This window comes from Penicillium riverlandense, assembly GCF_028828495.1.
Source record: "Penicillium riverlandense strain IBT 135883 chromosome Unknown utg000006l_segment0_segment0, whole genome shotgun sequence".
Lineage (NCBI taxonomy): Eukaryota > Fungi > Ascomycota > Eurotiomycetes > Eurotiales > Aspergillaceae > Penicillium > Penicillium riverlandense.
The window spans coordinates 528,495-550,742 of NW_026643197.1; the positions used below are offsets into that span (position 1 = coordinate 528,495).

At 51.7% G+C, this 22,248-nt stretch overlaps 12 protein-coding genes across 12 annotated transcripts; 3 read left to right on the forward strand and 9 right to left on the reverse strand.

Annotated features, from left to right (window-relative positions):
* Window positions 1–183: 183 nt before the first annotated feature.
* On the reverse strand, window positions 184–1,782 carry N7474_006454 (M20 family metallo-hydrolase; the record flags this gene model as incomplete). Its single annotated transcript, XM_057197864.1, has 3 exons — window positions 184–1,123; window positions 1,181–1,495; window positions 1,562–1,782. 3 exons carry the CDS (start codon window positions 1,780–1,782, stop codon window positions 184–186), a joined length of 1,476 nt encoding a protein of 491 aa, XP_057051304.1.
* Window positions 1,783–2,182: 400 nt separating this feature from the next.
* N7474_006455 (uncharacterized protein) lies at window positions 2,183–4,551 on the forward strand (the record flags this gene model as incomplete). The annotated part of the gene is made up of 2 exons (XM_057197865.1): window positions 2,183–3,070; window positions 3,118–4,551. The coding sequence occupies 2 exons, from the start codon at window positions 2,183–2,185 to the stop codon at window positions 4,549–4,551; spliced, it is 2,322 nt and encodes a 773-aa protein (XP_057051305.1).
* Window positions 4,552–4,649: 98 nt separating this feature from the next.
* N7474_006456 (putative monooxygenase) lies at window positions 4,650–6,803 on the reverse strand (the record flags this gene model as incomplete). The annotated part of the gene is made up of 6 exons (XM_057197866.1): window positions 4,650–5,482; window positions 5,543–5,685; window positions 5,737–6,054; window positions 6,103–6,389; window positions 6,442–6,521; window positions 6,578–6,803. The coding sequence occupies 6 exons, from the start codon at window positions 6,801–6,803 to the stop codon at window positions 4,650–4,652; spliced, it is 1,887 nt and encodes a 628-aa protein (XP_057051306.1).
* An 880-nt stretch (window positions 6,804–7,683) lies between these two features.
* N7474_006457 (uncharacterized protein) lies at window positions 7,684–8,337 on the forward strand (the record flags this gene model as incomplete). Its single annotated transcript, XM_057197867.1, has 2 exons — window positions 7,684–7,809; window positions 7,972–8,337. 2 exons carry the CDS (start codon window positions 7,684–7,686, stop codon window positions 8,335–8,337), a joined length of 492 nt encoding a protein of 163 aa, XP_057051307.1.
* A 348-nt stretch (window positions 8,338–8,685) lies between these two features.
* Window positions 8,686–9,717, reverse strand: N7474_006458 (fumarylacetoacetate hydrolase family protein; the record flags this gene model as incomplete). Its single annotated transcript, XM_057197868.1, has 4 exons — window positions 8,686–8,990; window positions 9,049–9,343; window positions 9,400–9,474; window positions 9,529–9,717. The coding sequence occupies 4 exons, from the start codon at window positions 9,715–9,717 to the stop codon at window positions 8,686–8,688; spliced, it is 864 nt and encodes a 287-aa protein (XP_057051308.1).
* Window positions 9,718–10,276: 559 nt separating this feature from the next.
* N7474_006459 (putative cell surface protein) lies at window positions 10,277–10,819 on the reverse strand (the record flags this gene model as incomplete). Its single annotated transcript, XM_057197869.1, has 1 exon — window positions 10,277–10,819. The coding sequence occupies one exon, from the start codon at window positions 10,817–10,819 to the stop codon at window positions 10,277–10,279; it is 543 nt and encodes a 180-aa protein (XP_057051309.1).
* Window positions 10,820–11,275: 456 nt separating this feature from the next.
* N7474_006460 (class I SAM-dependent methyltransferase) lies at window positions 11,276–12,160 on the reverse strand (the record flags this gene model as incomplete). The annotated part of the gene is made up of 3 exons (XM_057197870.1): window positions 11,276–11,836; window positions 11,897–12,068; window positions 12,123–12,160. The coding sequence occupies 3 exons, from the start codon at window positions 12,158–12,160 to the stop codon at window positions 11,276–11,278; spliced, it is 771 nt and encodes a 256-aa protein (XP_057051310.1).
* A 517-nt stretch (window positions 12,161–12,677) lies between these two features.
* N7474_006461 (proteasome regulatory particle lid subunit RPN9) lies at window positions 12,678–13,950 on the forward strand (the record flags this gene model as incomplete). Its single annotated transcript, XM_057197871.1, has 3 exons — window positions 12,678–12,945; window positions 13,008–13,243; window positions 13,309–13,950. 3 exons carry the CDS (start codon window positions 12,678–12,680, stop codon window positions 13,948–13,950), a joined length of 1,146 nt encoding a protein of 381 aa, XP_057051311.1.
* A 170-nt stretch (window positions 13,951–14,120) lies between these two features.
* N7474_006462 (GPI-anchored transamidase subunit GAA1) lies at window positions 14,121–16,334 on the reverse strand (the record flags this gene model as incomplete). The annotated part of the gene is made up of 4 exons (XM_057197872.1): window positions 14,121–15,481; window positions 15,534–15,772; window positions 15,826–16,200; window positions 16,240–16,334. 4 exons carry the CDS (start codon window positions 16,332–16,334, stop codon window positions 14,121–14,123), a joined length of 2,070 nt encoding a protein of 689 aa, XP_057051312.1.
* A 154-nt stretch (window positions 16,335–16,488) lies between these two features.
* Window positions 16,489–17,477, reverse strand: rbd2 (rhomboid protease family protein RBD2; the record flags this gene model as incomplete). Its single annotated transcript, XM_057197873.1, has 4 exons — window positions 16,489–16,706; window positions 16,759–17,028; window positions 17,084–17,221; window positions 17,285–17,477. The coding sequence occupies 4 exons, from the start codon at window positions 17,475–17,477 to the stop codon at window positions 16,489–16,491; spliced, it is 819 nt and encodes a 272-aa protein (XP_057051313.1).
* A 579-nt stretch (window positions 17,478–18,056) lies between these two features.
* On the reverse strand, window positions 18,057–18,957 carry N7474_006464 (dienelactone hydrolase family protein; the record flags this gene model as incomplete). The annotated part of the gene is made up of 4 exons (XM_057197874.1): window positions 18,057–18,259; window positions 18,315–18,432; window positions 18,484–18,815; window positions 18,870–18,957. 4 exons carry the CDS (start codon window positions 18,955–18,957, stop codon window positions 18,057–18,059), a joined length of 741 nt encoding a protein of 246 aa, XP_057051314.1.
* A 637-nt stretch (window positions 18,958–19,594) lies between these two features.
* N7474_006465 (Ytp1 family protein) lies at window positions 19,595–21,532 on the reverse strand (the record flags this gene model as incomplete). Its single annotated transcript, XM_057197875.1, has 4 exons — window positions 19,595–19,765; window positions 19,821–20,192; window positions 20,245–21,194; window positions 21,268–21,532. The coding sequence occupies 4 exons, from the start codon at window positions 21,530–21,532 to the stop codon at window positions 19,595–19,597; spliced, it is 1,758 nt and encodes a 585-aa protein (XP_057051315.1).
* Between the last annotated feature and the right edge of the window lie 716 nt (window positions 21,533–22,248).

Below are 22,248 nucleotides of genomic sequence, written 5' to 3' on the forward strand. Positions count from 1 at the left end.
TTTTGTTTCTGGGAAGGATACGGGGAAACAAAAAAATTTAGATATGATGCCGCTGGTTTTATGATGTAGCTAGTTTCAATGGCAATTTCATGACCTGTGCAATTCTTTATCTTGATATGTACATTGTTTCACCTGATACGCCCCATCCCTGGCCAGGAGATCTCACGGTGAGCTCTACACTAACTAAGCAAATCTCTTCCGATCATACCGGACCACAGCCTGCAAAATGACTGACGCACCGGTGGCACAATCGTCTGCGGAGCAGAATTCCTCCGGATGATGGCTCAGTCCGTCCTTGCACGGGACAAAGATCATACTGGTCGGGACACGCTTGGACGTAAAGACACTATCATGACCGGCGCCACTCATTATAGGCCGCGCCAGGGACTTGGGGTCTGCAGTGTTCGCATCTGCGACAACTGCAAGAGCCGACTGCTGCACACAATCAATGCAGTCCGGATGGAACTTGACAGCGGGCGAGTCAAAGTCCAGCGTCCACTCGACGCGGCAGGGCTTGCCAATCCCGGCGCCCTCGGCAGCAGCAATGGCATCAAATTCCGTGCGCAGCTCCTTCTCAACCTCGGCGACCAGCTCCGTCTCGGGCCCGCGGATGTCGAGACTAAAACTGACCAGCCCGGGGACAGTGTTGACGCTGCCAGGCTTAGCTTCAACGATACCAACGCTAGCCAGACAGCCTTTTGCTGCAGCGACCTCGCGCGCGCGCACCATCATGTTTGAGAAAGCGTACAGGGCATCCGCTCGGTGCTCGAAGGCTGTTGTCCCCGTGTGTGTGTCCCGCCCGATCACATTAACTCGGAACCACCGGTATGCCTGCACGGCTGTCACGACGCCGATACGCTGGCCGGCAGAAACCAAGTGTGGGCCTTGCTCGATATGCAGCTCGAAATGCGCAGCTATCGGCATCTGCTTGTATGAGCATTTAGTGCTTCCCAGGTAGTCGATCTTCTGCAAGGCAGTCTTCATCGTCTCCGGCGCGGAGCCTGCTGTTGGCAGTGATGCTACCGTGGGCACCTCCTTGAGATCGTGCGCTCGAGAAAGTGGAATGCATTCGGCCCATACTCCTGATGAGACCATGCTCATTGGAAACCGGGCACCCTCCTCGCTGTGAGATAGATCAGTCGCTGTGGCTGAGGGGAGGAGAAAAGGCTAGATATCATACTTCGTCCAGTTCACGACTCCGACTCCACCCTCCGTCTCCAGACCCATTTCATCCATGGTCTTGAGCGCCTCCACTCCAGACAAAACACCTAGGATCCCATCGTATCTTCCCCCGGTAGGCTGTGTGTCAAGATGACTACCAATGAAGGTAGCAGGCACGTCCTTTCTGCGGCCAGGACGAACTGCAAAGATATTTCCCATCTCGTCGACCGTGATATTACATTTGAGGTCTTTCATCGTCTGAATGAACCAATCACGAGCACTCTTGTCTTCTTCCGATAGGGCTAGACGCTGCATGCCAGTGTCCGTTGGCCCGCTACACCCGTGGTTAGGCTGGGTTCATGCTTCGGATATACGGGATTATGATGACAGAGGAACTTACTCTCCCCACCGGATTCCATAGCCCCATTGACATGAATGGTGCAAGTCTTTCGCTAGACGCTCCTTGTTGACTCTCAGGGCTGTCACCTGGGCCTCAGATAGTTGCGTGGTCAACATGGTCTTAGGTTGTGATCCGGAAAAGGGCCGGGAGATGGTGAAGTGTGGTTTCACGGTAAATGACCGGGCTGTTAAAGCCGTGCGCAACAAGGGAGCGCGCGCCATGGTGCCTTTATAGGATAATTGCTGGAGAGGAGTAATTGATAAGAGAACAAGTAGAGCCATGAGCGGGGTCGGCGGGCGAAAGTCCGTTCGACCATGAATCCCCGCATTTACTAACTAATACCTGTGGAGACGTTGGAGATTGGGGTACGACGAATGAATAACGGGTGAAGACAACTTTAACCCATTCAATGTCTCTTTATACAAGTGCACAGTCCTCGAAAAGCTATCGTCAAAACTCCCAGCGATGTCTTGGGTCAGTTGAAACCTCAACGTTACGCATTCACCCGAACCGTTGTCGGTGAAAAAGGTCCCGCAGAAACCTATTATCTGCATCCGCACACCTCGACCCCAACAGACCCCAAGATCAACGATGTTCAGATAGGGAGAATTCGCTCCAATCATGCCCCAGACACGGAGTCGGGTCAAGCGGCAGCGTATCTGCCCCTGGTGCTCACAGAACTTCTCCAAAGAGGAGCATCTGGCCCGCCACATCCGCTCGCACACGAAGGAAAAGCCCTTCGGCTGTGCGACATGCGGGAAGTCTTTTAGTCGTCATGATTCTCTGTTGCGACATGCTAGGTCGCATCAATCTGCCAGTATCTCGTCAGAGACGCCTACCGGGCCTGATCATTCCGCCCTAAACATCCCGTCGGTTTCCTATAGTGCTGGGAGTGATACCCTCCCACACTTGCCAGGGAGATCATCGTCCTTTGGCACCGCCACAAATGAAGCAACCTCCAGTCTATTTTCGCCAACCCAGCACCGTGCTGTGTCCTCTAGTGACAGCACACTCGCCCAGCCCCGTCTACCCGGTTGGCTGGAAACCATCGTTCAGTCACCAAACTTCGGCAGCCATGAGCATGCTAATCCCCAAGCTGCTTCTTTTGGTGCTCTCGACGGCATGTTTCAGGAGGATTCCAGTATGCAATGGAATATCAACCTGGACTCTCAGGTGCCGACCTGGCTGGCTGACGAGGATTTCGACTTGAATGCGTTGAATTCCTCGGTGATGGCAACCACCATGTCCTACTTTTCGCCTCTCAATACGCGGAGCGATATTGATCCTCTCGTTTTTGCGGTTCAACCGCCACATGACCCAATAATGGATCGTAAAGAAGATCAGGTTCGTCAGAGGTGGTTTACATTCATCGGGACGCATGATCAGGGATACATTACCCCAGATGCGGTTCCTGAACAAACAGAGGTGGACGAGCGGTATCGAGAAAACTTGTCTCAGAGGCTTCAGCAACGCGTTCCAACGGAACCTTTGCCGTCCACGGACTTTTTGGTTAGTACCAACGTTAATTTTCACGTTTCACCACTCACCAATAACAGAATCTTTGTATTCAAATGTACTTTACCCGGTTCAATCCCATCTTCCCGGTAGTACATGCTCCAACATTCCGCCCCTCTGCGAAAAGCTCGCTTTTGCTTCTATCCATCTGCTCAGTGGGAAGTCTCTTCGTTGGTTCCAACTACGCCGTTGCCCAAGGCTCGAGGATATTTGAGAGGCTCAACAAGGCCATATTAGCATCATGGGAGAAATACCTGTCAAGGGGGAGGGGCGAAGCCCTCGCAATGACCCAAGCAGCCTTGATCGGGCAAACGTTCGGATTGCTGTCTGGTAAGCCGAGAAACTTGCTCATAGTGCAAACCTTCCACGGGACGGTGGTTACTTGGGCACGTCGATACAAGATGTTCCAAGTTCATCAGGCGACAGACCAACTGCAAGTAAACTCTCTCACTCATACAGTGGAAGAGGTTTGGAAATCCTGGGCACATGCCGAGGAGCAGATTCGGGTCGCTGCCGGCCTCTATATCCTTGATTCTGAGATTTCTGAACTTTTCATGACACATCCGTTCATGCAGCATGCGGAATCAACGCTTCCTCTTACTGCAAGCAATAAGCTCTGGGTTTCTCCAACTGCCGCGCAATGGAAAGCTACAATGAACAGCGAGCAGTCCGTGGCACGCGCCGATATCCCTCTGATAGAAATATCAGATCAATCACCAGAGCAGCCTCGCTCGGGACTCGACATGGGATCATCGAGCAGATTCCGTCAGTACACTAAACTGCAAGGGATAGTAGCTTCGATAATGGAAAAGCGAACTTCCCCGGCTGCTTGGACCGACAAAACCTGTCAAGAATTCGAAAAACAATTGATTCGATTCTTTGACCAACATCTCAAATCGAAGACAGACAGCGGCACCGACCCTTTCTGTCTAGAAGTATTATGGCATTCAACGTTCATGTCTCTTTTCGTCGACTTCAATCGACTGGAGCTTGTGATGGGCCGCGAGGGTTATGATGAATCAGTATCCCATCGGGATTATGTTTACAAATGGGCTTCATCGCATGAAGGCCGACGCTGCGCTCTTCACGGCGCACTGGTCCTGCGGAAGCTCCAGAGCATGACCTTGGGGATGGAGCCAGCTATCCACATACCACGAGCTCTGTACCGCGCGGGGACAGTGTGGTACGCATACTTGGAGTTTGGCGTTGATGAACACCATACGGGCACATCAACAACACCCAGCATGGATTTTCCGGAGCTGGTCCGACTGAACGTTAATAGTCAGACCCTTCTTTTCGAGGCAAATGGTTATAAATCTACGAAGCCCAAGACACAGGAATCTAGCACGCTTTGTGGATTGGTTGATCTGTTGCGGAGGATTGGCCACTGGGGACTTTCTAGGAAGTTTGCTGAGCAGATAGTTTTCGTGCTACAGGGGAATACGGAGCTGGAAGCTCAGGGAGCTTTATTCTAGGTATCTTATTGGATTTCCTGGTTTACGAAATGTACAATACTGCAAAATTAGATTCTAAGGTATACTCCTCTATGACACCAAAGCCCGCTGTTCGTCTCTTACCCCTGGAGAAACGAGACCACACATCTCGCCGATTGTCTTAGATCTTCTCTGCTATTACAAGCAGCGAAAATAAATCGATCTGGACGCACAATGACAAACCGCGTCCCATTTAGCTCCTTTCCAAGGGAATAAGGGTCATAGAACTGCGGCGCTGGCCGTCCCTCACATAGCAAGGACTGCGCAAACTCATCACCAGTAGCAAGCCGGAACACACCATCATCCATCCCGGTGGAGGTAGAGAAGAGATCCTCAACCAGGAATGTCGCTTCAGAAGCCCGAATCTCGCCATTCGATATATCATCAATATCAGAAATGACTTGTTTCGCATCCGCCATTTCATCTAACGTTTTGACATAGACAAGAAGCTGAAACAGGCATTCTTTATGCGCTGCAAATATCACATCATCCGTAAACTGGATCTCAGCATCTGCCTTATTAACAGCAGTGCAATAAACCTGCGGAAGAGACAAGCCCCCATTGAGCTCCGGCAGAAACGGCATTCCATCAAAATGCTTATACCGCACCATACCCTCCTTCCGCCGACCAAGTCGGAGATCGTGTCTCCAGCTGGGGACTAGTTGCACGATCCACAGGTATAGATTGCGCAGGAAGATTTTCACGGGGTTGCCTTCTGTTACGAACCGTCCGTTTTCGATCGTGCTTGCTAGGGACCTTTCCAGCTGCTGCTTGCGTTCCATGTACCATGCTTCCAAGACTTTCTCGTGAGAAAGTAAACTCTTGGATGGAGTTGTGTCACGACAGAGGAGGGCGAGGCGCCAGGCTAGGGAGGCTGCGTCGCGGAAGCCGGAGGCGATGCCTTGACCGCCGACTATATTGGACTAGTCAGTAGCTGGAAGTACCTGGGGATATTTTTGGGTAGTAAACTTACAGGGAGGAAATACGTGTGCGGAATCGCCACATAGGATGACACGGCCGTTAGACCATCTGTTGCAGCTGCGAGCGGAGAAACGGAATGGGCGGCATCGAAGGACCGTGATGCAGTCTTCTGGATAAGCGATATCGTATGAAAGTCTTTCAGAAGTTAGTAACTATCTTAAAGTACAATAGAGGCCGAATACTTACCCATATCGACTTCCCGAATGTGTGATATAGGGAAAGACTACCTTCTTCATCATCTCAGGTTCAGCCATCTTGTCACCGTCCTCGTCTTTCAAAACCACAAACTCAAAGCGCCACAGCCTATCGGCCGGCAGTCCAAAGCGTCCACAAACAGAAGGTCTGTTGGGATTGCAGATGAATCGGAAATTTAATGGGAAAAATAGCTCATACACCTGTTCAGGTGTGTAACCCATCTTCCAAAGAGGGAAATCGGGGTGGGTTTTCTCGTTGGGGAGATCGATTTTCCAGTTTAGAGCTACCCACGTCTCTTCATAGAAGGCGCTGTTCCATTATCAGTATGAAGCTGACACAAGAACATGGGACGCCTACCTATGAGCCTGGTCCATAGTTATCCCTCGCGCCTCGAGATATTGTTTTCTTGTGAACCCAGTCTTTCCATCGGCACCAACAAAAAAGCGTGAACGAATGCAGTGCTCAATTCCTTGGGGATCGCGATACTGGCATATTACACCATCTTCATCTTCGGATAGGCCGGTCACCGTGCACCCAGAGCGTAGTTCACAGGATGAAGATGATGCCATTGCTTGCCGAAGGCTCTTCTCCAGTGTAGGCTGTTTGTGGCAGATAAATCCTACATGTCCTGTCCCACCTTCTGTCTATCCACAAGAGGTCAGATCTGAAGTTATAGTTAAAGGCTTCGTCTCTTACCGTCCCGTAATCCATTTCCATAAACGCCTTCTTATCCAGAACGGGATTTGTTCCCCCAATGAACTTGAAAGTGTGCATACCTAAAAGTGATTAGACAATTATGTTTGATGGGCGTTTCTCTCCGAATGACACTCACAGGTTCCAATCTCTTTATAGATAGACGGGTACAGCCCTATACCCTGCAGCAGACGAATCCCATCTTCATCAAGCGCGATACCTCTCGGGTCTGTTGTAATCCTTTCTCCTTTCTCCAGCACGATATTGCGAATTCTCATCCGACCCAAATACGCAGACAGCATGGCCCCCGTGGGTCCGCAGCCGCATATCACCACGTCGGTGGTTTCGCAGTTGAGATCAGCCATGATAAATGATATATTAATTCAAATAGCGCTCATAAACATCTATTTAGAATAATTGGGTTTTGTCCTCGGCTGTCTGGTTGTTCGAGTCCCTCCACAATTGCTTGTGGGGAGTTTACTTCTCCGCGACGATCCACTCGGGTTGCGGGACGCAAGTCTGCGGGACTTCCGGGTGGAGGGGCCTGTGGGGAAACAGATGGGGTCAAATAATAAGCTGCGATAAATGAAGTTGATATTTTGCTAGGACTACCCAGAAGCATTACGGCAAAGTCCAAGATGGTAAAATGGCTCGTTCCCATAGTAGTCCTATTCACATGCTAATAGCATCCCCACAGACACAAGTAGAGATAACTCCAGCAAACCACGGTGCCTCTATTCCTGATATCGATGCTATCGGCAGCGAGCGAGAGAGCATCGAGACATGGCGCCAGAGATGCAACGTCAAGAAAGAAAGTCAGATTCGTCTGGTTAAACTGGCACATATGCGATATCAGCACCCTGATCTAGATCAGATTACCACCTTTCTGCAGGGTAAGTTCTTCACACTTTTGATATTCATAAGCTAATCCAAATATCTAGACTTTGGTATGGTCGTGGCCAAGCGTACCGAAGAGCAGATCTGGTATCGAGGCTATGGGGACGACCAGTACGTGTACTACGCGCAAAAAGGGCCGAAGAAGTTCCTCGGTGGTACCTTTACTGTGGAGACCTACCAAGATCTAGAGAAGTAGGGCTGCCATTCTTATTATTGTTAATTTAGCTCTGACATTCTATTAGGGCTGCTCAACTAGATACCGCCAGCTCAATTCAAGAACTTGCTGACGCCCCCGGAGGCGGGTTTATGGTCTCCCTGACCGATCCGGAGGGATTTCTCATGAACCTGATGTTCGGACAGAGTCCAGCCGCAAAGGGCGAATTTCCCGAGAAGATCATGATTAACTACGAAAACGAGAAGCCTCGTGCGCGGCGATTCCAACGATTCGAGCCTGGGCCAGCTGCTGTTCACAAGGTATGTGATTCCGCAAATGGCCAGAAATAGAAACTAATTTCATATCAGCTCGGCCACTACGGTATCTGCACACAAAAGTTTGAAGCCCTTGTTGACTTCTATACATCCACGTTCAATTTCGTCCCTACGGATTTCCTTTACGTGGAAAAAGAAGGCAAGAAGCAGAATGTCGCGCTCTTTGCACACATCGATCGCGGCGAGGACCTCGTGGATCATCACAGCTTCTTCATGAGCACAAACGCCACCTCGCATGTCCATCACTGCTCATTCGAAGTGCATGATTTTGACACGCAGGCACTGGGTCACCAGTGGCTTGCCAAAAAAGAGTACCAGTCTGTTTGGGGTGTTGGTCGCCATATCCTGGGCTCACAAATTTTTGACTATTGGTGGGATACCACTGGCAACATGATCGAGCACTATGCTGATGGCGATCTTGTGAATGATCAAACTCCTATCGGATATAGTCCTGCAGGCGATGAGTCGTTGGCGGTTTGGGGGCCTGAGGTGCCTGCTTGGTTCTTGCAGTAGGGCATTGTATTGGTAAATCATGAACACTTAGAATGTCATAGTGAACTTTTTTCTATTCTAAATAGCGAGTGGTCTGGATGATACAGCTGTTAATGTCATGTCTTCGTTTTCATGCTAGACTGATATTGGTATCGACACCTAGGAGTTTGTCTTGTTGAAGAAATTGAAAGGGCTTAATGAAGTGATTCTTTTCTGCCTCTTATCTGGGATGATCAATCCGAGTCTATAGCTACTCGTTACTTCAATTCCGAATATATGCCATTTTCAATTCTATCGCCCACCTTTATACCTGTGATCTCACATTGGACGAGCAGGATAATCCTCCGCGTCTATCATTTCAACACAAATTCAGCGACTCTCGTACCGAACCTTGTTGACCAGTGTTCCAATCTGATCAATCTCCACCGCGATCTCATCACCATCCTTTAAAACCACTCTGGGATCACGGAAATAGCCAATACCTGCCGGTGTTCCCGTCAAGAAGATAGTACCCGCCTCCAAGGTCGTACCCTGGGAGAGGTAAGAGATCTGTTTCTTGATGGAAAAGATCATATCCTTTGTGTGGCCATCCTGCACGGTTGCTCCATTATGGATAGCCTTGATCGACAAAGTTTGGGGGTCTTGAATCACAGAGGGAGCAACGAGGACAGGGCCTGGAATGAATCTCGCATTAGTGCATACTCTTGTAGAACCTTGGAGAAGGACACGAACCGAGAGGACAGCTTCCATCAAGACCTTTGGAGAAGGACCACTGCGTGGTAATCATCTGCATTGTCCGCGCAGACACATCATTCGAGGCGGTGTATCCGAGAACATAGTCAAGGGCTTCTTCCTCGGGAATATCGCGACCGCTCTTGCCGATGACGAGACACAACTCGGCTTCATAGTCGCTTGTTCCATCCTGAGCACATTTAGGGATGTTGATCGCAGCCGGATATGGTCCAGCTAGAGCAGTTCGTGGCTTCGTGAACAAAATCGGGGCCTTGGGAAGAGCCATGTTGGCTTCCTGAACAGTTATGAGCTTCTCTGGATGTCATTGCGTATGAGTATTAGGTACGGTACCTTTGCGTGGTCCATGTAGTTCAAGCCCAGGCAGCGGATATAATTGCAGTCCTCTCTTGAGACGGGGGATAGTAGCTAGGGCATGTATCAGTATGCAACGTCTCAAGGACAAGCTCGTTGGGTGTCTACCTGCTTGACATGCATGATTTCCTTCGTAACTCGACCGTCAAACATCGTACCCTCGATCACATAGACAGAAATCTCAACGCCATTGACACTGTCGCGACCAACATCGCGAGTGGGGTCAACCAATTGGCCAAGGTGGACCTGGCTGTCCTCGACAGCGATGAAACGAACAAGGTGCGTCCAGGACGGCATCATGAAGGGTCGGTTATGGCAATAATGATCAGTACAAATTATCACTGCGAAAGATGACAGGGGTGGAATTTAGCACTATTAAACCCGACAGCTTTTTTGTTTCCATCTTCTCCATGCGGGGCTGCGGGACAGAGAAGCAGGTAGAACTCGGATATACGGATCGATGGGCAAAGACGGATGTTGTGGGGCAAGGCCCCAGATCGGAGACTATGGGGGCAATACTTCCGATGTGGAAGAGTCAACCATCGCATAGAGCAATTCACTCAGTATAGACGTTTTCTACTAATCGGATAACTATTCTTCAATAGTTTATCCTCACTACTTGGTCCTCAGCGTGGATTAAAGACCTGCCTCTTTGGCAGGTTGGTTTCTTGATTTGTTTTGAGCCAGTAGCACGTAGAACATTCCAAATCATCCAAATAAGAACAATAAATACTGTGCATTTTAAGATCAATGTATGGGAACTTGGCTTGTACAGATATCATAATTAGTTTTAGTACACAGAACATCTTGGACTAATTCAAGTCAATCTCCGCAGCAGAGTCATTCCTAGTGTTGATTATAGAGCCATGACACCAACAACTGCAGCCACAATACCCATAACACCCCCAATATTTGAATTATGTATGCTAGCAGCATTGCCAGTAGTCGTAGAATTTGGAGCAGCAGATGTCGAGCTTGACAGAGTTGTGTCTTTTAAGGTGGTAGTCGTCAAAGAGGCCAGGACCGAAGTAGTTGGTGCCGTAGTAATCATGCTATCGCTAGCACTGGTGGCAGTTCTCGTGCCGGTCAACATAGTCTCCTTCGCCGTGGATGTTGATGCCGCCATCTTGCCACTGGGCCCCCAGCCAGGCAAGTAGCTGGAGGTCAGAGTTGCCGTGCCGGTATACAACGGGCAGCCCGGCTGGTCAGTCTTCGGGGGTGCGGTTCCGCCGCCGCAGTCGGGAAAGGCGCAGATCTCGCCGGTGCCGGGTACATACCAGATCATGCTGGCTTCGTGGTACTGATCGGTAGTGAGGGATGAGACACAGCCGGATAGGACGGTCCGAGCAGTGGTGAGGCCGGTGAGGCTAAGGATGATAGGGAGGGAGAGGGCCTTCATTATTTTCTCTAGTAAACGTGTAACGAGCGACTGGTGGTCAGTAGAGATTTGTTTGTGAAAAGTATTGGAGCACTTGAGAGGCAGGGGTAGGGTCCTTACCTTATATGGTCTCCTTTCTTCTATAAACTTTCCGGGGCTAGACCTGTCGAATAGGTCAGTCGGGTCTGTGCCATACCAGCGCCAGTACCCGAGCAATTATTGCGCCACGCCAAGATTAGAGGCACCAAAAACCTTTTTAAAATTGGTTCTCTAACAAAATCCAGGGCAGGGGATGTGTCTCAGAGTTTCTGGTTGATTCTGATCCAGTTCGCAATCGCGCGCCCCTGAGATGGTGGCAACGGGTCCTCGCCAAAGGGTTATTTATAGCCCTGCTACATTTTGGCTACATTTTGGAGGATAACATTCGAATCAGAAAATTGTACGGGTCCCATGTGCTAAAACAATTATAAACTATGCTTATGCACGCTGAGCGCGCGCAATAAAAGCCGTCTTAGAAATGGTTTTGTCATCCTTGGTAAAGACGAGTGGCTCGGAGAGGATTTCATAGTCAAATCGAGCACTCAGACCCGCTCCCTCGAACAACTTCTGCATGTCCTCTCGCGAGAAGCCGTGTGTCATGACAGTGGCAGAAGCATCACCGAAATCATGGCCCTCCTGTCCATGGCCGTGACCGTGTCCATGTCCGTGTCCGTGTCCATGTTCATGTGCAGTATGCGGAACAAGATCAATGATCAAACATGCACCATCCTTCTTAACCCGCGATGCAAGCCGCTTCAGAGCTTGACCCGGATGCTCGAAATGGTGCAGTGCCATGCTCACGGTCAGAACGTCGAAATCGATAAACTCGGAGCCCGAAAACTGGGCAGCCACAGACTCTCCCAGGAGGTCGGCCTTGTACCCAGTGACTTTATCGGAGAAACCAACTGCAGCGGCATTGCGGTTGTATTCATCAACCATGTTATCGCTGAGATCTATCCCAATGACTTTGGTCAGGAACGGAGCAAGTGCCTGGAGGACCTATCAGTGTGTTTCTATGTTTCTAGACTATACATCTTGAGGTCGCGAGCAAGAACATACCATTGACACTGCTCCAGGCCCGCAGGCATATTCGAGCATTTTGATTTCCTGGTCCTTGCCTGCATCTGTATCGGTCCAGCGGTCACTGAGCCAGAGCCGGCGTTGTTGGACCTGCTCGGTCAACATCTTTAGGACATTGGCAAACCGATTCTGGTAGGAAGTAGCCATCTGACTGTATAGAATTAGAGTTAGTTTGTGGCCAGATGGAATCTTGTTGAAGACTTACTCGAAGTACTTCCGGTTGGTTTCTGTAAAATTGGCCATGACGAACGAGTTGATGAACCAGTTGATAATGGCTGGGTATGTAAGACCTAATGTGAATGAGATCCAAAAATAGTTTGATGTGTGAAAACAGTCCGGTCAACTAGTGGGAGGCGTGATATTTATATTCCAGGGTTGGCTCGGAGACATACTCGGACACTTCCGTAGAGAAGAAAGATCTGCGGATGACACTGCAGGAAAGATTTCTGGAGAATATAGAGAGGCGTAAGTCTCCGCAAATCTCGCCGGTTAACGAGGAAGTACCTGCCTAGCAGAGAATGTCCATGTCGATGCTAGTTGAAGTTGAGACAGACCGGTGTCATAGTCCCAGCTCTCACCGCCCGCTAGCTCCGACTCCATCACCAAGCTCACTTGCACATCTGCCATTCCGCATCTCCCACACCAATTCTTCCTGTCCTGCTCTTTCTCTTCCCCTGTCCTTGTCTCTCTGTTTTTCTCCTGCTCTCCTCTATCGGGTCTGATCACATCCATTCCATTCCCGCCTAACCAGCTCTCCGCCATGGACTCCTCCAAGATCCCCGATTTCCTGGCCGAGCAGCAGCAACAAGGCACCCCCGAAACGCAGTCCTACTTCCTCACCTTCGAAGACTTCTGGGAGAGGAAGCTATGGCATCAGCTGACCGATGCGCTGGTCGAGTTCTTCCGTCTGCCAGAGAGCGCGCCGCAGCGGTTAGCCATCTTCAAGACTTTCGTGCTCAGCTTCGCCGATCGGATCAACCAGCTGAAGTTTGTGGCGTTGGGGTTGATGGCTGCGACGGAGTGCGCTGGTAAGCTATCCAACAATACACTTGATGATGACCATTCACTGATGACCTGCCCTCCCACACAGACGACCAAGAACGACTGGCCTTCCTCACATCCCTGGCAGACCGAGTCGACAAAGCTGAGACACAAGACGCACATGTCTATGCGCTGGCGGACGTGGCCAACGTCAAGCTGCGACTGAAGGATCTGGATGGCGCACAAAAGGACCTGGCATCGTGTCAGCGGGTGCTGGATACGTTCGACTCTGTCGAGACGGTGGTGCATGCCTCGTTCTATAAAGTAAACTCGGACTACCACCACGTACGCATCCCCCACCCCACCCTCATCCGCTATCTTCAAAACTAACACAAGTCCGTTCACTGCAGGCCAAGCAAGAGTTCGCCTCATTCTACAAAAACGCCCTGCTGTACCTAGCCTGCATCAACCTGGAGGAACTGCCCGAGTCCGAGCGCGTGTCCCGCGCCTACAACCTCAGCGTCGCGGCACTAGTCTCCGACTCGATCTACAACTTCGGCGAGCTTCTCCTGCACCCGATCCTCGACTCGCTGACCGAAACCCCACACAACTGGTTGCGCGACCTGCTCTTCGCCTTCAACCGGGGCGACCTGACCGCCTACGACGTGCTGGCGGGCAACATCTCGAAGAACAAGCTGCTGGAGGAGCACCGCGTGTTCCTGTATCAGAAGATCTCGCTGTCGGCGCTGACGGAGATGGTCTTCCGGCGTCCGCCGCATGACCGCTCGCTTGCGTTTGGCGTTATCGCGTCGGAGACAAAGGTGCAGCCCGATGAGATTGAGCATCTGGTTATGAAGGCTTTGTCGTTGGGGCTGCTGAAGGGTTCGATTGACCAGGTTGCGCAGGTTGCGCAGATCCATTGGGTTCAGCCGAAGGTGCTGGATATGAAGCAGATCGATGGCATGCGTAACCGTCTCAAGGATTGGGATGCTGGTGTTAACCAGCTGGGTCATTGGATTGAGGGTGTTGGCAAGGATGTCTGGGCCGCATAGACGAGGCTTTTCTTGTTAAATTACCACGTGTCTACAGTACCTAGGCATCTTATAATGAATGATGGGACTGTGGTGCGTTTATCCATTCTGTAGGGCGTAGACTTGAATTCTGTAGTGGATTCATCTCATCTGTATTATGATGCTTGCAACACACTAGCGTCATTCATCGATCAGAACATCGAGGCCCCCAAGAGCACACACCCAATCAACCACGCCGGCCACCAGACACACCAGACAACCACCTGCGTCCAGACCCCCCACACATCCCACCCGAAAGCCGCCTGCGTTAGAACGGTCTCCACAGACACACCGGTGTACCAGCACACGCCCAGCAGAACACTAGGCGGGGACAGAAGATTCAGGCACAAGAAGCCGATGCCGGAAATAGCGGAGCGCACAGGTTTGGAGGGCCTCTGAAGCCGCTCGATGAAACTGAGCGGGGCGCAGAGGAGCCCGATCATGAACGAAAGGGAGAAATTGAGGGTCGCCAGAGTTGAAAGCGAGAGGCCCAGCAGGAGCAAGGAGAAGGATTTGATCAGGTGGTATTGCTGGGGGATGATGGGGGCGGAAAGGCCAAGGCCATGAGATAGAAGGGCGGCCAGGACTAATGGGAGGACGAAGTCGACGATGACGAAGGCATAGGCGCTGATGGGGAGATACTGGTGCGAAAGAGTATTGAAGAGCCAGAGTGGAATAAGGCCCAGCAAGTGTAGTCCGACCACCAGCGTCAGTGGCAGAGCCAGATGTCTTTCAGCAACGCCACTCTCCTTCAGCTTGACGTCCGCCCCAGGCTTATCCGAGGTCACTTTCTTGCTAGAGGGCTTTTCTTTCTTATCCCCAGCGGTTGCTGGTGTTGTCGAGATAGCGCCAGTGTAGTACCCCGTGCGCATCCACAGTGCAATCGCCATGATGGTAAAATTACCAGCAATCAGCATAGCGCTGGGAAGGTACGTGCCGATACTGACGAAGCGATTCGACTGCATGAGCAGATAGAAGAAGAAGCTCTGGTGCAGGTGCTCGAGCAGATTATTCAAACTGCGGCAGATGCTCTCGACGGTGCGACCCAGGGCCATCTCGTCCTCCCAGCCTTCACCCTTGGTCTGCATGGTGATTGCATCGATGTGGTAAGGCATGAAGCTGCTGTGAGCGCCAGTGGCATACCCCAGACCCTGCTTAGCCATGCCACGCAGAGTGGTTTGCAGTCGGGCCTGGTAGCTGTCGTCGTGCTCCCACATCTCCTGCAGACTTGATCCGATGCCCATCTGGTTGCTGGCGATGGCGACGGCCGTGTTGAACAGATCGAGATTGGGCAGTTGGCCGTTCACGCCATCGTACACGATGTGCAGGGACTGGAAGCGGTGGTCGAAGGGGTATTCAATTACCAGAGCGCCCTGCAATGCTCCGCTCTTCAATGGGAGAGGTTGTACAGAGGCAGGGTGCATGTCATGGTACGCATCGATCCACGCCTGTGTCCCAGACTTACTGTCAGGTGTAATGACGAAGATGATGTCCTTGGACCATAGTGACCACCCTTAACCCAAGCATCAGCATATCCCTAGGAAAAGAAGACAGATAGTACTCACGTTTGAAGTACCGAGCCAATGTCAAGGCTAAGGTGACACCATTCAAATTTAGCTCATCATTGGCTGTCTTCCACGCCGCGACCAGAACAATTGCCTCCGTGGCATCGCCGCGCGGCGCGTGGATGATAGCGTAGACATTCTCGCCTTCGTGCGTAATACCTGCAGAGGTATATTCGTATTTCTGCGTTGCAACCTTCAATCCAGCAGCTTGTAAAATCGACTGGATTTTGCTGGAGATCCTGTGTCCATAATTAGGATCATTGTTTACCAGCATGGAGTCCCCGGAACGTACGCTGGAGTCTGGCCCGCCTCGGCTTCAGGGACACCCTGTTCACGTCCCTCATTCAGCAGCCCTTCCAATTCCTTCTTGTATCCACGGAAGATATTCTGCTCGCTACCCGAAAAATATGCGTGGACTTGGCCGGGGAGAAGTGCATTTTCGGAGATGTAGGTTTGTCGGGAGTACTCGTTGAGGGGGAGAAGTAGGAGCCAAACGACGCCGACGACGATACAGGCAAGCGACAAGAAATTTGGAAGACGGACAAAAAGGAGGTGAGGATTGTTCCGCAGATCGCGGATTTTAGCTAGCATTGCGCAGCTGTCAGCGTTCGGGGTTGTCTCCAGGTGTCCAGTCCGAGGGTGCGGACGGGTAGACGGGAGTGGTAGGCTCGAAAACACTTACATTTCAGCGCCATTGAGCGATCACCATCTGGGGATGACACCACATGTGGCGGCTAGCCCGCCAGGAGGATGTAATGATTGAGTTGAAAAGAGGGAGGTGTACGGAAGATGTAAGTACATTTGTTGATGGAGATGGGGATTTTACGCCCGCCGACACAGACCAAAAGCGCACCCTAGTATACTTTGATATGCAACACGCTATGCTATACTCCGTGTACTAAAAAAACAAATATGGCCAAGATATACAAAGGAAATAAAACAGGGATTCATCGTCTTAAGAGCCCAGGCGTTGCGTGCCACCCAGGTAGCTCATCGGCGTCGGACGCTCGGTGGTGCCGGTCGCGTTCGACGAAGGCAGAACACCGTAGCGGCCGTATGTCTTCTGATCGACCGAGATATAGTGCGGCAGACGTCCCAGGAGGTTCAGCTTACCCTCGATCCATCGAAGGACCTTCTCGGGTGGAACAAAAATCTTGAGGTAACCGAGACCAACTAACGACAAAAGGTCAGCGATGCAATTAGGATATGGAACAGAGGAACTCACAGAGATAACCAACTAGAACGGCGCACAAATGGCCAAGGAAGCTGACATTGGACATGAGAATGGAGACGACGACACAAGCAAGCAAAGGCGAGGTCCAGGTGGGAATCTTATACGGGCCGAGGCTGAAATGGGGGTTCGACTTGAACGTCCGGATCGATTCGGAGCCCAAAAGCAGAAAGACCCAGACGCTGGAGCCAACCACCGGGGTATTCTGGTGGAGAATAACTTTCTCACCAAGTATATACAACCCCGCAGGGAAGGTTGAAAGGGCTGAAAGACACCGGCTTAGCGAACGGAAGATATAAGTAATGAAGAGAGTACTCACGACCCATAAACAAGGCCACCGCAGTCAAGGTGCCATGTTCCGCTTCAAAGCGCTCCAGCAACGGCGTAAGCGCCAAAATATTCAGCAAAACATGCCAGAAGCCCGCGTGGATAAAGGGGTAGGTGTTGAGCCGGTACACTGTTTGAGCAGAGAGATTTGTCAGACAACACAATTGGGCTTTTATGAGGGGGATATGCATACTTTGCGTCGGCCAGACGTCATCTGGGATGAGAGAGCCCCATTGCACCACAGCCCAGACCGTTTGTAACTCCAGCAGCCAGAACACGACAATGGCCAGGAGAACCAGACGCGTAAAGAGTGGGAGTCGGACGAGGTAGGTGCGCACTCGGGCCGGATTGAATGGCAATGGCGGCAAGGCAGCGGGAGTAGCCATGGTTTCTTTTCTTATTCCGCTGGTTGAATAAACGTCCAGAGAGTCAAATTAGGCGCCCCGGTCGAGGTATATCGGGGTACGAGGCGGGATGAAGGTAAGACGGAGGGACGGATATCGGGGTTTGAGGTTCTGCAGCGGGCAAGATGGGACCAAAATGGCAGGTTTCAACGTCAGAAATGGATCATCAGGTGAACCACTGTTGATAAGATCATGTTAGTATTCCTCATGTACAAAATCCTCAGGGTCGTGGCCGCCAATCGAGCCGAGACCATCCCAGGGATAAAACTCACCATGGGCACGCGACTTGACTGGGACGGAGAGATGATGATGACAACCAGGGAACGAGTACAAATCACGAGGCACGGTACAAGGTTACAGTGCAAAAGACCACCCGGGCAAGCGTGGTCGAGGATGGGAAAGGGAAAGATCCGGAGTGTTTGTTCTGTTCTTTCTCTTCGGGCGCGACTGGTCACGTGGGATAGTGCTTATCTACTAGGTTTTATGCTTTTTATGTAATGCTTCCGCCGTTCATCACTTCACTGCAGCGCTATATTTCTAGGTATATACTATTTGCATTATCTACAGGTGCTGGTTGAACCATCCAACAGCCTGGCAGAAAGCCTGCTCCTTGGCGTACTTCTGCTTCTGGTCGTTCGGATCACCACGAACAGCAAAGCCGTGGCTGACGCCACCGAAGAGGTTGAGCTGCCAAGGCCGGCCGCCCTTGATCAGAATGTCCTCGGACTTGTGACGGAGCTCGGTGGTGAAGATCTGGTCGATCTCTGCGAAGGGTGTCAGCTCCATTCTCTCGATAAAAGCGTCAAAGTGCAAACTCACCAGCAGCGGCAATGGAGAGGGGACCGGCAATACCAGCCAATTCCTCGTCGGTGACAAACGAAGGGTGCGCGGTGTAACCGACGTCGATCTGGCCGGGCTTCAGGAAACGGCAGACATACTACAAGGCTGTCAGAGACTTCACGGACGCACGTGAGAGAAAGGAATATACCTTGCCACCGAAGCAGTAGCCAACGGCACCGACCTGCTTGACGCCGAGGGTCTCGCGGACGTACTTGATGCTCTTCTGCACAATGGGGTCGACCTGAGCAGTCGTGTGCTTGGGGAGCCAGTTGGGAATGTCGGCCTTGCCGGAGTCCATGTCGGCGGGGCTGATGGGGTCGCCGTTGAACAGGTCCGGAATGACAGTCAGGTAGCCATTGTTGGCAAACTCATCGGCGACGAGCTTGGCATTCGTGAGAGCGAGACCAAAGATGTCGGTGATGAAGATGACGGCCTTCTCGGGCTTCTTGTTGTCCTTGGGGGAGACAATGTAGGTCTCGACTGGAGAATTACTGTGTCAGGGCTGGCTTTGAAAGTTCATGCAGAAGCACTCACCTCCGTCAATGTTCTTCACTTCGCCGACAGGAGTGCCATCATGCTTGAAGCCAGTGGCGCAGCAGGCAGCGGGAGGGTTGGAGGCCATATCGAGTACTTGGAGATGGATAGTTTCAGGGAGTATGAAGAGTGGCGAGGGGTTGCGCATGTCTGCCCCTCTTATAAAGCATGTCCACAGTGCTCAAATCCTCCCGGTCGTTCCCCACCGGGTCACTACGAGTGCTTTGACAGCTATCTACCGAAGAGGGTATGTATGTGGTACCACCAGCTGTTGTTCCTCTTGTCCTCCACCCGTACTACTTTCTCCGGACAGCCCACTACGCCAAATGTGCCGGACACCGTTCTGTGTCGCATCTTCAAGATTTCATTTCTTAGCCACGGCTAATCGGCTCGGTAATGCTTGAATGCCGTAGCCAGAGGATATCGCCCCACTTGAACGGCAATTTTCTTCAGTTGGCGCCGGACATAAATGTTTAGCTCCGAGTGGGTAATAGATGTAGATGTCTTTAGTTAACTGTTAAGAGGGATTGTTTCTCGAAGTGAGAAAAGTCAATGATGTCCTACTACTGTGTAGAATTATTGTTCATTCATGTCTGCATACATCTGGATTTGCCCCCATTATCATCGCCACATTATCTTTATATTTCACCTCAGGAGAGAGGAGTAGGTCGGGTCAGGGATTCATAGATCCGGGTATCAAACAGAAATACTCAAAAAAGAAGAATTCAGGGAAAGCGATAGCTCACATTGGGCTGCTCGCGCTTTACTGCCCAGGCCTTGAGGGCAATCACCAACACTTCCAGGGCCATGACGAAGGCGGTGAAGCCCATGCCTACCGTGAAGGTGAACATCGCGTCCACCTCGTAGAACTCCATTGCCTCGATGACGTTGCGGGTCTGCATCACGCCTTATTAGCATCCGACTCTCATTTCCTTTGGTCATAGTACTCACACTCAGCATGAAGATAAGGCCACCAGAAATCAGGCAGAATGCAGCCACGATCTCAGTAGGCGGACGCGCAGGCAGGTATGAGCTGGGCGGCTTGAGGAACAGCAGCAGATAGGTCATGCCCCGGGCCAGAGCAAAGCCAACCAGCATGTTGCCCCACTGCTTGTGCACCATGGTCGAAGTCATGCTGTCCTGGTGGTGCGATCCCATCATCATTCCCAGCAGCAGGATGATCAGAGCGGGCATCGGGTTCAGCGGGACCCCCTGCGATTTGGGAACTTGCCAGGCCTCGTCTCGGCTACCGTGCATGGGCGAATGGAGGAGGGTGCTGTTGAGCCATTCACGGATCCGCTTGGATTCGAAGAGCATGCCACACTGCCAGGCATGTTAGCTGCAGTCTACAGAGAACAGATAATCCCCAACTTACCAGGCCACCGCCGAAGAACATCACTGAGATCGAGACATGCTCGAGGTCGGTGGGAGACCAAGCCTGGCCCCAGCGGGCTAGGTGCTCTAGGAAGACGTTCGAAGCTCCATACAGCCAAATGACAAAGGACTCGGTGAATTCTCCCGTCGGGATCTTGGACTTCCACGATCCGACAATTGCGGCAGGGGGCTTCTTGTTCCAAGCCCAACCAAAGTCTGCCCAGCAACCCACAAAGCGTCCGAGCGTCAGGATGCCATACCAGAAGAAAATGCCACCCTTGATGAAGTGCGCTAATCCGTTGAAGATCTCGTGGTCTCGCATGATACCCCCATAGGTCACAGCACCAGTCGCAATGGCGACAAAACCAAAAGGCAGGATGATGCGATCAATAATGTTGTACACCAGGTTGAAGCTGCGCAGCACACGACTCGACACCAATCCCGGTACGCGCTTCGACAGAAACCGATCCACAACGGTGCTATGGAACCAGCCGCGCGGAGCGGCGGGTTTGGCTGGCAGGTCGTCCTCGGGCTTTTCGAAACCGTCGTATTCGGCAGACGGAGAGTCGGGGCTGTGAATGGAAGATGAGTTACTCTCGGTGCCCTGGCCGCTGTCGCGAGACCAACGGTACTCGTGCAAAGGGCGATGAGGGTACATGTGGTCGTGCTGGGCCATCTCGTCGGTGGCCACAGGCAGGAAGGTGGCCCGTTCGTACGTGTCAGCGTGCGACTCGCCTCGGCCGGCGTATGCGAAGATCAGGCCCAGGATGGCCTGCACGCCAACGACCCACGTCGCAATCCAGCCAATCTTGTGGTGCGCGTTGTTTTCGTACAGGTCTGGTGTCTGGCCGTTGTATATCAGACCCAGCAACAATCCGAAGGCATTAAACACCAAGAACAGGAACTGCGAAAGAAGCGCAAAGCGCGATCGCGCAATGCTCAGCATGACAGCTATTATAAATCAGCTTCCAGTTCTTTCGCCCAAGTCTGTTTTGGCTGACAAAAGCACTTTGGTGCAACTTACCAGCAGGAAGAACAAAGCACCAGCCCAGGACCATGAGCGCAATGTGCGCAATGATGGTGCCAGAGTGCTTGCTGTACGCGAAGTAGCTCATCGCGACGTCGCTGGGCGTCTTGGCGGTAGTGGTGGTCGCCGTGGGCGCCGTGCTGGTCATACTCATCCCCATGTCCATGTCCATGGCTTCATCATCGCCGTGCGGCAGCGCAGTCGCAAGCGACGCGAACAGGAAGGCCGCTGCGAAAGCAGCGCGAGACGCCGTGTGCCGCATGGAGTGGAATAAAAAGGAACCCTGGAAATCTAGCTGGATTACTCTGAGGTTACGCAGACTGCGCGTGCAAGTACGAAGGTGGGTGAGAGAGTGCAGAGCTTCAGGTTGCGCTGTGTGCGAGTTCCCGAAGCTCTACCAGGTCGTGACGTAACGATGGTGAGACCCGGGATGCGAGCCCTTTTTTTTTAGAAAAAAAAACTTCCGAGCCAGACCAGCGAATCAGTGATCTCAAACTTGAACTTGAGAAAGATGAGTGAAAAGGTCTGGGGGTTTCTTGTTCGGTGTGGTGGATAGCAAGGTTGAACAAAGCCGTAGGGCTGAGGGAAGTATAGAGGACCAGGTATGCAGGGGAGAAGGACAAGGGTATATAAGAGCGGGATCTCTTCGGCGCGGCGGGGCTGGCTTGGGATGCCTTATTAATAGGAAAAGCAGCATCGGAGCTTCAATATTCGCAGGGTTTTCTTTTTTTTATTACTTCCCTTTACTTCCATGCGGTACTGATTTCCAATGCCCTCGGATCAGGCGGGGATAAGGACGCCGAGCGGGCGTGGCGGTAGTGGCAGTAGTGATGATTCACTGATTGTTGTTCCTGGGCTCTAGACCTTTCGTGGTCATGCACCGCTCGGGATTCTCTTCCCTTGCATGAGAGTAGTGGTTGTCAACTTTGGTTCGAAGTATACCTGATGCGATAGAGCCAGGCAGACGAATTCCTAACC